The following is a 12,395-nucleotide window of genomic DNA, read 5'->3' as shown; positions in this document are numbered from 1 at the left end:
CAATTGACAATTCCCTTTTTACACATTCGGAAATACACTGCAAACAAGTGTTTTCAGGCATTTTGTTACAATCAATATGAAACGTAGTAAAAAGCTAAATATGGTAACTACAGTGCTGATGGTATTACTGCAGATGGTGAACAAAGTCTGCTGTGGACAGAAACTGGCTTAGAATATAATATAGTCATTGATTTGTGTGCAATTTGATGGTGTTTATCTACACTGAAAAATATACATAATATAGATTAATCACATTCCCAGGGCCAGCCCAAGACTAATGGTATTTTTCAATGCAAAACTGGCACACATGTTCCATGCCTACAGTTTCCAAATAAGGGGAAAAAAAACATGTATCATGATCAAACTTCAAATATTTTTTAAGCATTTTATGTGATTAGTACTTTAAATCATTATATTACATCAACAATAAAAAAGGTTAATTATGCATGATGTGATAAAATGGTTTTGACATTATTTGGCACCACGTTCTCCATAGCAATGAGAACTGAGCAAACAGTCGAACCCTAAAACAACATCACGGGACATTAAGAAAGTCTGACACCTTTACAAGAACATTTCATCAAGTGATTTCATGGAGATATTAACTGACTGCAGATGGAGTGTTAGTTGGAAACAGGAGCCAATTAATACAAACAGTCAGTCAAAAGCGCACAGCTTTCAAAGTACCACAGTGATTCCCTTTTTAATATGTTTGCTGAAGCTTTAGTAAATAGTAGCTAGAGTTGGCATTATGATGTAGTGCTGGGTGAATTATTTAAGACAACAGAGTGAATTAAAAGTTTAGATTTTGACCTAGAATGCCACTCTAGTTTTCAAGGGGTTTAGTTGGCCACATTGCACTGCTCGTTCGATCAACTATGTATGAGCAAAACTGTCATCAAATAAACATAAAATGAGGTCAGTGGAAACCCGTCATTACAGTCTGAAGGAGACCGTTTGCACAAATGGACGCTCTGTTGCGTGAGCTTGTCGTTCTGTAACCGATTTCTCAGGTTAGGTCACATTTTACCTTTGTCATAACAACAACGATTGCACACCATAGAAAAATAATCCTGAAAATTAGGCAGCACTGCACAGGACAGAACTCATCAATAACAGCTACATTTAACATACTTAAAGGCAAATGAAGTTCCTTGTGATGACAGAAAAGCACACAATTGACATTTGTAAATGTGCAGATGCAGTCTAATTAAGACCGCATCTGTATTTTTTTTGGCAATTCTGAAAGGGGTTTCGGAGGCTGAAGAATAGATCAGTTAGGCTCATGGATCAATTGCTACTTATATGAGGGAACATGAGCCAATATGAGGGAAACAAGCCTGCTCTAACATAGCGTTTGATCACAGGGAAATGCATTTATTTTATGTAGCAGGTGAGGATAGGGCTCCATGAAAGCTGTAATATAATGCATCCTAATTCAAATCCACCCTAAAGTCAGAGCCTGGGAATTAGAGGAGCACATGAGAGAAAGGAAAGTCAGAAAGCAGCTCTTGGAACAACGTGAATACACTAATTTGTAGCAGAATGGAGACAAAGGTTCATTAAGGGGTCAGCATGTCAACATGGTGCCACGTCTGAATCTTCACCTATAACCTTTCGCTGGTTAAAGCTTTAAAATCTGACTTTCCTCTGGATGAGGTCTAGTTTCCAGATCTCATCGTTTTCATCACAGGCCAGGTAGTAAAACAACTTTGGCTGTGGGAGCCAGTGGCGATTACAAGGGGAGTGTGCAAAAAATATTTATGGAATAATTAAAGAATATGGCAATACCTCAAAAAAAAAATAAAAAAATTGGCCTCTCTTGTAAAACTGCTGTTGAGAGATTGGAGAGATTAATGAGAAATAACGCTCAAGAAATACGTGGAAACAACTGGCAGGATGCTCTGTGTACTAAGGGGTACTTCATATACAAGTCTGTTCATAGATCTTCACCAATTACAAGTGGAAATGTGGAACACATGTGAGCAGCTGGAACTGTTCTCATATAATCAACTTCAAGAGTACCAACAGAGTCAGCATTTTCTCCATGATTAAAGCACGGACGCTGGGAGACACAGACTGAGGTTGCTCCCGTTACAGGAATGAGATTTTACAACAAATTCTAAGTCCTGATTCATATTCAGCGATGATCACGATGGAATAGCTAATACAGCTAAAGGAATAGTTTGGGCTTCTTTTTTCTTTAAATAACTTTTCCACTGTGCGGTGAAGAGTTAGATAAGAACAAAACCACACTCATATATGATCATTAATTATAAGGCAACAACCAGCAGCTGGTTAGTTAGTTTAGCTTAGCATGCGGACAAGAAATAGGGGTGCAAAAAGCTCTTTATGTTAAGCTACGTAAACCATCTGCAGGCTCCATCTTCATATTCACGATAAGAACTGTTAGAGGTATTACTCTACTCTTTTCACTCATGGCAAAGACTTGGATAAGTGTATTTCCCCAAAATGTGAAACTATACCTTTTCTATAGAGAGGAAGTAGGCACCCACACACCTTTCATTTCTGCATGTTTGACTGTGTGACTGTGGTTTACATCAGAACCTCCATTTGTAATTTGGCACACACTACATTAAGTGTGCGCCATCCTTCACGGGTTTATCCTTCAGGCATCGCTGAGATGAGAGATGGATGCAAACACTGATAATATCTTTCATCAAAAATGCATGATAAATGAGTGATTATACACACGCACTGTAAAGCTGCATCCTTCACAAAGTTCAAAATATTTGGGGAGAGGTCTCCCAACAAGACAAGAGGCAGTAACTTATAATTTGGTGAGATTTAACCCTTTTCAGTCCACTTTTGGTTGAAACATGATAAATTTGTACACATTTACAGGTACAAATGGCTTCTTGGAGGGCTACAGTACACTAGACAGAGACTGGTGTCCATTAGAGAAGCCAGACTAACTCCCTGTATGGGGGTCTTTCACCAGCACATGAATGTATTTCTGTGAGCATTTTGTCAACGCTCAGTGAACGAGAAAGGATTTCTCCTGCCAGCAATTTTCAGATGATACAAGATGATTTGCTGTGAGAATGTGCTGTAAAAAAAAATACATCTGCTACTATCATCAGAGTGATGCTGCTGCACCCGGGCGTCAGGGACAGCAGGGTGTTTGAGGCGAGGTGTGTGGAGCCGTAAGCTGAAAACAGGCCAGGGACATGGAGAGTAAGAGCAAAAGGTCAGGTCACAGGTCATGTGGGGACAGTCACCGGCATCATCAGCAGCACGTCCTGCGAGACTCTGAGGCCTGACGTCCCAGTTTGAAACCTTTTCCTGAAGTCACTCCTGCTGCGTCTACAACGGGGATGCGCTTACCTGTAAGACACACACACATTAAAAGGTACATTGTGTAGGAATTACTCCCATCTAGCGTTGCGGTTGTATATCGCAACCAACTCAATCGTATTTTTCATGCTGCATTCACGTGAAATTGGGCAGACGGCAGACGGACGACAGCCGCTGCACGTAACGGCATAAACAAGCCTCTATGTAAACAAGTGGTCGTCAGCAACAGGCAAAACAATACACGTGACAATATGTTGTCATGGCGATGTGTATTGTTACCGACAGCCGTCTGCCCGACTGCAGGTGAATGCAGCATCAGTGTAACGCTCCATTCCTCCTCACTGCGTTACCACGGTGACTTTTCACAGACGCCACCTGAGCCGACAGCTCCGGTGTCTCCACTGAGTTTCCGTGGTTTCCTACCGTCACGCTGCCACTGAACGTAAAAACATGGAGACACCACATGGCAGCAGCACCGAGCTTACCCGCTCCATGGAGATATGAATGATATGAACGGCTCATTCAGAGCTGAAAGGAACACTTCACTTTGTTGATGAGGCGGAATTACTGATTAATGAAAAACAGACTTTTGAACCAAATAATCGATTTTCGTGAATAGATAACAGGAGAAGTTACACAATGTCCCTTTAAGATTAAGGCGCTAACATTCATCGCATCTACACTTTTGTACTGTTCAAAGATATTTTGTGTTTTTTAAAATGACACAATTTGTCATGTCTGCTTGTCCCAGTTCCAACACCACATGCCGAGTCCATCTTATATTCTAACTTTCTAAATGTATTTTAAAAATACACTATAAAGTATATGCAAGTTTTGTGTACTATGGAAGGGCCGCAGCTACTGTGTACGTATATCTTGTTTTTATGGAAACTCAAGCTTATCAGTTTGCACTGACAGCAGTGAATTGCCTGCTCCCTTGCCCACTTGTCTCGACAGATTTTTGTTTCAAAATTAAGTGTCAACATTTCACGAGGAAGTGCTTTGCCTCCAAGATTATCTAAAGTTATAACTCTTGAGCCGTAATACTGTTCAAAACAAATTCTACCTGTCTAGAAATACACAGGGAAATAGACAAATTGTGTTAATACCTGTACAGTGCTTCATTTGTTCAAGCATTAGACAGCTCAATAGGGGGGGGGGGGTATCAGTGGCACCAAATACTCAAGAAACACACTCACTTATCTCTATAAACACCTCATTGATGTTAATGGCATTCTTGGCACTGGTTTCTACAAAGATGGCATGGATGGAGTCAGCATAGTCCTTGGCATCCTTCTCCGTTACCTCCCTGTAATTACAGAAGGTAGATCAAAATTATTATGTTGCTGTATGCATGCAATCTCCAATTTCATGCATGACCTGCTAATCAAATTGTTTTTCTACAGTTATTATGTGGAAGACTTCCCAATTTCACAGATGATGTTGATACTAAAAAGTGTACACGATTCTGGGATTTTTAAAAACTTTGCAGAAGTTACTGACTGAGCAACAACATTTTTAACTATTCCTTCCTTCACACTGAAATGAAATTCACCGTAAGTAACTACAACTTTTCTTCTGCCACATATTCAACAGCCATAAGGCTTAAAGGGATCGTTCACCCAGAATTGAAATTTCACTCATTATCTACTCACCCTCATGTGGACTAAGGGCTGGGAGAAGTTTCAGAGTCCTCCGTGGCTTCTCTGAGTTACAGGGGGTCTCGGCGTAGCAGTGCATGTCCATATAACGGTTGCAAATGGATACCAACTGTCTTCGTAACAAATAGACACACCAAAAAACATCCAAATACCTCCATGCTGCTCGTATGTAATGTCCGTCTTGTATTGAAGCTCCGAAATGCGAAATTGTCCTGAAAAAAATTAAATAAGTCTTTATTTCAAGCTTGTTTTGTAGCGGAAGCTTCTCGAAGCTCCTCTTCCCGGTTCGTCAAATTTGGACGAACTGGGAAGAGGACAGACCCTGGTTCGTCCAAATTTGATGAACCAGGAAGAGGAGCTTCCGCTACAAACAAGCTTGAAATATAGACTTATTTAATTTTTTTCGGGACAATTTAGCATTTCGGGGCTTCAATACAAGACGGACATTACATACGAGCAGCATGGATGTATTTGGATGTTTTTTGGTGTGTCTTTTTGTTACGAAGACAGTTGGTATCCATTTGCAACCGTTATATGGACATGCACTGCTACGCCGAGACCCCCTGTAACTCAGAGAAGCCACGGAGGACTCTGAAACTTCTCCCAGCCCTTAGTCCACATGAGGGTGAGTAGATAATGAGTGAAATTTCAATTTTGGGTGAACTATCCCTTTAGGCTGATCACTGAAAACGAAAAGAAGCAAAAGTCTGGTTAACAACAGACCGGTTTAACAGATCACTGGTCAGTATGAGCCAACACCCCCCAGTCCCATCACTGTAGTGCCTACATTCACTACACCAATTCTCTTTCACCTGGCATCTGACAGGTCACATTTGTTGCCAGCGATGGCGACCACGATGTTAGGAGGACCGTGCTGCCGCAGCTCCTTCACCCAGTTCTTCAGCGTCTGGAAAGACTCCTGGTGAGACAAGTGAGCCACGTTAAACTGGAAGATCGATACCACTTAATTGTAAATATGAAACTAAAGTCATCAGCCAAATAGACACACTGGCTCTTTCCAAAGGTTAGAACATCTGCATTCAATACCAGGGGGTTTATAGGCTGGAAATTACTTGGCCAATCCATAAAGAAGTCCTGCACATCCTCCAAAAGGCCAACGTGCTAACTCTCCCCAAGAACATGAATGGTTAAACTAACCTCTCATGCACATATTAAGTCCTTTTCTAAAAGAATGAAAACTATACGGTAAGTACTTAGTGGATTAGTGGTTTAGGAAAATAAGTAAACAATACCTCTTTTGTGATGTCATAAACAATTATGGCTGCAGCTGAACCTCTGTAGTACATTGGTGCCAGTGCACGAAACTGTGGGAAGTCAAAGAAAGAAAGCAATAGATTAGTTACGGCCTGTAGCAGTTCTGCAACAGAAAAAAGGACATCAAGAATTTTAAAAGTCCTTCCCTAAAAAACAATCGATCATGACTCATCTTTATGGACTGTTTACCTTGATTTCCTTCCAGCATTTCATTTTTGGATATGAAAAGAGTTCTAAAAATATTATCTCTGTGTAATTGCACTGTAATACATTTTCACACTCCTTAGATCAAGAAACAGTGGGCAGGCTTTTCATAGACTAAGGCTAATCCATTTCGAAACCACAGACCACGGTGATTACACTCACCGGGCGTTTCATTACAGTCAATAACACTGAGTGAAAATAAGAAAAACTAAAAATAAGCAAAATAGACACCAAGCACCATTTTACAAACCCAGAGGCCTGGTGTTCTGAGCCTATAAGCGGAGAAGTTTTATTTAAAATGGAAGTATGGTGAGTCTTTCCACCAGGACCTCACACATGTGGGAGCCATCAAGAGAAAGATGAGCAGAATGTGTCAAAATCTGTTAGCGTTTTGATATTTATAGAAGACTATACATTTGATCTCAGTCCAATACATCACAAAGCCCTGCATAATCAGAACAACATGTGCAAATTTTCTAAGTCCATGGCTGCCTGGGAAAGTGGGGGTTCCTCCTTCTTTTTTTGCCAGGTTTTGGTATTTTTCTGGTAAAATTCTTTCCAGTGCATAGTCAACGCTGGCTTTAACAATTAGCCTGCTGAAATAATATTTAAAACTCATTGTGGTTTTGTACTTCATACAAATAGGAACAAACGTATCTGAGTTATCAAAATAACTGGGCTGTGACGGAAAGTAACAAAGTACATTTGGTCAAGTATTTTACAGGCATCATTTATATTTTCAGCTACTGTAATACTTTTACGTCACTACATTTATCAAATAACTGTAGTCGCTACTGCCTTTGCTGATTTACATCTTACAGACATAACATTTAATTTCAGTATTATAAATGATGAAATACTCTACCAAACAGGAACTAAAATGACCAAAAGTAGCTCCACTGTAGCCAACCTCAATAGTAAAATGTCACTTACACATTGAAATACACTGAAATGTTAATATTTAGACACAACAAATGATTTTACATGAAATATTTTTTTAAAAACACACATACAACTTAATTTAGCAGGATTTCTACTTGGCATAAGGCCAACAACTTGTATGTTTAAAGCTCTTTATACAACAGTGGACTATAATGCCATCAGCAGCAACTCTTACCTCTTGATAAGTGTACTGTTTTGGGGGCTGCTACTATTAAAGGGTCAGCTTATACAGACCTAAAATTTGTGATACTGAATTGTATTTCTTTACACATGGAGGGAGGTGTCTTTATTATTTATTCTAACCTCATTAAACATCCCTATGACCTGCAGCCTCCCAAATTACCATATACAAATATTGAATCGACACCTCTTTGAAAGTATTTCAAGAAAAACTCAACATTATAACCTTCACAAAAGGAAGCTAGGTGTACCTGATAAACTGGCAACTGAATGTATTTCCTGAGAGTTACAAATAGACCAGTTTCCATCCAAAAGTGCTAACCTGTGAGGATATCTTTAAGCCCTCTTGCAATATAGGCTGAACTGGGGCGCTTAACTGCCTAATAAAACCATGTGTCACATATTAACTAATGATATTTATTTTAAAAGAAATAACCCATATGTTATTGCAAAAAGACCTTCACTTGGAATGACCCTGCCTTCCCGCCAATTCTATTTTCCTTTACAATACGATGGAATAAACTATCCATCTTGGAGTGACACTGTTACCTCAGGAAAGCACACATTCCACATAATTATAGTTGTTACTGGCCCCAAGTCCACCAACGGGTATCCAACTTGGGATATTTGGCAGAGGCACTGAGAGGAGCGCTGTCTGTTTCATTGGCCAGTGTCGGGCTGCACCACCGCCAGTCCTGTGTGGTCTATCTGTGCCTTAACCCAAAGAGCAATCACAGCGAGGCCAGACATCTGGCCACACAGCAGCCCAGAAAACAGCCGCAGTGATGCCCCGCGAGTGCTGATTAATTGCCGAAACCATGGAGCTGGGTGTGTAATGAAAGGAACCCTACTGTACCAGTAGGATGCAAGATTCCCTTTGCTTGTTTTCAGTGAGGGGCAGTGAGAGGGGGGGGGGGGGGGGGGGCTGTTGACAGCTGGACTCAGATGTACTCGTAAGGCCTCATGCGGTCTCGAGATATGGATTGTGGAGTGTGGAAATCACAGAGCTTTTCCTCACTGCCCCATAGTCTCTCCTTCTCAACTCAACAGATTGTGATAGGCCAAAGTTCAAGAGAGGTTAGAAAATAAGTCATGAAAGGCTTCAAAATACCACAGCAGCTTTGTTGGAAAACAGTCGCGCACACACTCACAACCTACCGAAGGAATGTTTTTACTTTTTCACTCACACGTGTGAAACACCAGGGAGACTAAGCAGCCACATGGGAGTGAAATGGAGTGGATTTGTGGGAATAAAAAAAAAGATGGAGTAACATGGGAATGCATACAATGGAATCACAGGAAAACTGTGTTGCTGAGAAAGGAATTAGGAAAGAAAAACAGGAGGACATTCTGCTGCGGCCTGACAGTGACTCGCAGACGGGACACAGTAGCAGCACACGCCAGTGGGCTGAGCCAGCTTAGGTTTCTTCCTCTCATCTTATCTTTGAAACGGGGCTGCACTGATGTCCCCTCAAGGCCAAGAAGGCGCCGTGGCTCCCAGGGTAGGGGGATAAAGAAAAGACGCATCTTATCTCACCCTCTCTGGAGAGGGACAGCAGCAGGGATGAAACATTACAACGGCAGGGGATTGTGCATGAGAAAAGAAGAAGGGCCTGCACAGAAAAAGGGGAAGTGATGTGGAGGGCTAGTGCAGAGAAATTGTGGGAGAAGAGTGTGTGAGTCAGGAGAGAAAGCAGTTCCTTATGCTACAACTGTCTGGAGCGTGGTGTCAATTTCACAGGCTTTAGCACTGAAACGGTATTCAGACACCAAAATGTATCCTGTTTCTTGTATCACATATCATCTGTAAGTGTGGTATCAGTTCAAAACTTTGTGTGGGTGACAAAGCCTTTCCAATCAGGCATCTATTAGACACACAAGTGTCATGGATTACATAAGAAGGGTCACCTAGGCGTGACAATTGCGGACACATGACCCTTTTTCATTGTGCATGAAAAAAAATGCACAAAAGGAAAGATATAAGTATGTCTAAAAATGCAAGTGTGTACTGAGAAAGAAGAAATGGGATGGAAAGGAGAAGCAGAACAAACATTAAAGGTGACACAACAAAGGGGACAAATCGTGACACACTCGTGATTTTTCCTTTTCTCTTTACAATACTAACACACTAAAACATGCACTCATTTAAAAAAATAAAACCACACATCATTATGCCATGAAAAAGTGGACCCCTGAAACACAAAGCCCTGAAGGAAGAATATCCATGAGGGGGGAAAGTGTGCCTATAGGAAGGTAGATGTTGCCCCCTATCAGAAGTAATGAATAACTGCACTATTCATGCGCGCCCAGGCAAGTTCAGGGAGTGGTTCACCCACATGCAGGAAGCTTTTTCACTTCCTTCCAAACCAGTGAGAAGACCTCTGAATGTGTCAAGTGAAACCGATTTATTACAGTATGAGAACTGACTGTTGCTGTTCTGCCAAAATACATGTAAATGCTCCTCCCGTTTACTGTCCACCAGACCCCACTAAAAAACTAAATCCTACGGCTAACGACTCAGTGGAGATTACTAACCCGCTCCTGTCCTGCTGTGTCCCAGATCAGGAACTTGTGTAGTTCATTTTGGTATTGCACTGTCTTGGTCATGAAGGATGCCCTGGTGAAGAGAATTTTATGTTACAAACAAATAGTACAAGTCAATTTTTAACAATCTGAGACACAAAAACATACATCTTCACTTGGATCATTATTTTTAGATTTCTTATACTATGCTCCACCTTTTGTGAACAACATCCAAAACGTACATTAAAAAGAGACTGATCCACAGTGAAGTGCACTCCCACCTGTGCTGCATTAAAACATTTGGTTTCGATTATAAAATTAGATTTTGATGTTGTTATGAGAATTCAATAACAACAGATCTGTCTGTATTCTTCGCATGTTTGACAGATAATAAATAACTGTCAGTGTTTGTCAGTGTAACAGTGATGTTTGAATTTCACAATGTTTGTAATCCTGTACGGGAATTCCTTGTTATTTTGACATACGCTGACACGCATCTGTGTCATCTGTGTAGAAAGCTAAAATTGGTCAATAAATAGTCAGTTAGATTTTGGAAGCTTTTTCGCTGATTGGCACAAATCAACTGACAACATGATAATGTCCTACAACAACCATAAACACAACAAATGACACAGAGGTTATAAATGTAACCTCCAGCGTGGGAGGGAGCAGGAACTTACCCAATCGTTGGGTTGATGTTTGGGTCAAAGCTGTCCTCCACAAATCTCCAAACAATACTTGACTTTCCAACACCAGTATCCTACAGAGACAAAATAAAGACAATGCTTACTAAACACAGTCAGAAACAGTTCCTAGAAATATAATCTAACTTTTAAAAACACAGCTCTCTGGCAACTGGCCTGGACATTATTGCTTTTTGTGAAATCCACTTCCTCCTGAATCTCTTGTGTACCTCAGGCTTACTGATTAACTAAACAGGACATATGGATTTTTATTTAATTTTTGGTAGGAGATGGAGGCTTTGAGACCTCCACAATTAAAAACTGTGACATATTCACTCACACTCTAGACATAGAGAAAAGTTATAAATTGCCTGGGGCTCCAAATTCTCTATCAAAAAGACCCAAAAGACCACACGACCATAAAGCCCTGATCATGTTGGTTGCCTCTCTAGAAATGTTTCCCATCTCCACTCTCCCATGAGTCCTGAGTTTGGAAGCTCAAATAAGAATCCAAAGCCTTGACTTGTGGGAGCCTTGTGTCAATGTGGCAGGTTTTCTGCAATCTGAGCTCTGCAGGCTTCTTTTCACCTCACATAACAACTTGAGGTGGAAAACTTACATAGACAAACGTGTGACTTCCCAAATCATATCCAGCCAATTGGATTTACCACAGATGGACTCCAATCAACATCTCAAAGATGACCAGGAGAAATGGGAGGCACCCGAGTTCAATTTAAAGTGTAGCCTAATAGCTGAAGTTCTGAAAACCTATGTCAATGTCAATTTCATTTTGTTACTGTGGAGTCTAAATGGATTTAACATGAAGTTGCATCATAACAAAACTGAAATACTGGGTCTTTCCAACTGCACTGCATTTCAGGAATGTATAAAAAGGGATGCTGACAGAGGAAGGATAGCCAAATGCTGTTGCTGGAGGCAGTCTGGATTACAAAGTGGAAAGAAATTACAGTAAAATCATTTTCTGATAATATGTAGGCTAAGTACTGTACTTGTCACTCTCTCAATCACAGGTATAAGTATACGTTAAGTATAAGTGTGTCGCCCATGTAAACAGACCAGTCTGGTGGAGGAGCAGTGGCTCTCCTTTGATGTTACAGGTATTGATGTTGAGTATGAGCTACAGGCAAACATGTTTAGATAAAAATCAATACCGACTTACCCCCAGCAGACACACTTTTAGCTCTCTGAGCGCCATATCGATCTCCTCTCTGTCAAAATGAGTTTGTTGTGATGATGACCATTGGCAGTTTTCTCTTTTATCTTCAGTATTCTTCGGGTGGCCTGTGTTTACAAACAGCTGCACTTCATCGTGGCCGAAGCCTGCCACAGAAACGCCTAAAATTAGGTAACAATTCTTGCTGTTAACGTTAAAACGTCACGTATCCCGTCGCATTTGCCATATTGTAATTAATAGTAAACAAGCTAACTAGCTAACAGTGAAGCCTCCAAATCGCGTCGTCTCCATCTTGAACTGTGTGGTCACGTGACCGGTCGGCTCCCTTTTTGTGTGAGTGAGTGTGAGTGTGTGTGTGTGTGTTTGAAGACACACAAAGCCCACGGGCTGCTATGTATGTCCAGTTATGTCGAG

The 12,395-nt window shown here is 40.8% G+C and overlaps 1 protein-coding gene across 1 annotated transcript; it reads right to left on the bottom strand.

Annotated features, from left to right (window-relative positions):
• Positions 1–20: 20 nt before the first annotated feature.
• rab22a (RAB22A, member RAS oncogene family) lies at positions 21–12,288 on the bottom strand. Its single transcript, XM_083972435.1, has 7 exons — positions 11,967–12,288; positions 10,784–10,863; positions 10,116–10,197; positions 6,233–6,304; positions 5,792–5,898; positions 4,518–4,627; positions 21–3,348 (listed from the first exon to the last, which is right to left on the bottom strand). The coding sequence occupies exons 1-7, from the start codon at positions 12,000–12,002 to the stop codon at positions 3,251–3,253; spliced, it is 585 nt and encodes a 194-aa protein (XP_083828561.1). The 5' UTR covers positions 12,003–12,288; the 3' UTR covers positions 21–3,250.
• Positions 12,289–12,395: the final 107 nt, after the last annotated feature.

The sequence above is a fragment of the Trachurus trachurus genome (assembly GCF_905171665.1).
Source record: "Trachurus trachurus genome assembly, chromosome: 5".
Classification (NCBI taxonomy): Eukaryota; Metazoa; Chordata; class Actinopteri; order Carangiformes; family Carangidae; genus Trachurus; species Trachurus trachurus.
This window is presented reverse-complemented; position numbering and strand designations above follow the sequence as displayed.

What these genes read in the sequence shown, in the direction of transcription:
- rab22a (XM_083972435.1), bottom strand. Translation starts at nt 12,002, where the DNA reads ATGGCGCTCAGAGAGCTAAAAGTGTGTCTGCTGGGG. An exon ending in ACACAGCAGGACAGGAGCGG is followed by an intron (nt 6,305 to 10,115) that starts GTTAGTAATCTC and finishes GACTTCCCACAG; the next exon opens with TTTCGTGCACTGGCACCAAT. An exon ending in TGTGACCTGTCAGATGCCAG is followed by an intron (nt 4,628 to 5,791) that starts GTGAAAGAGAAT and finishes CTGTAATTACAG; the next exon opens with GGAGGTAACGGAGAAGGATG.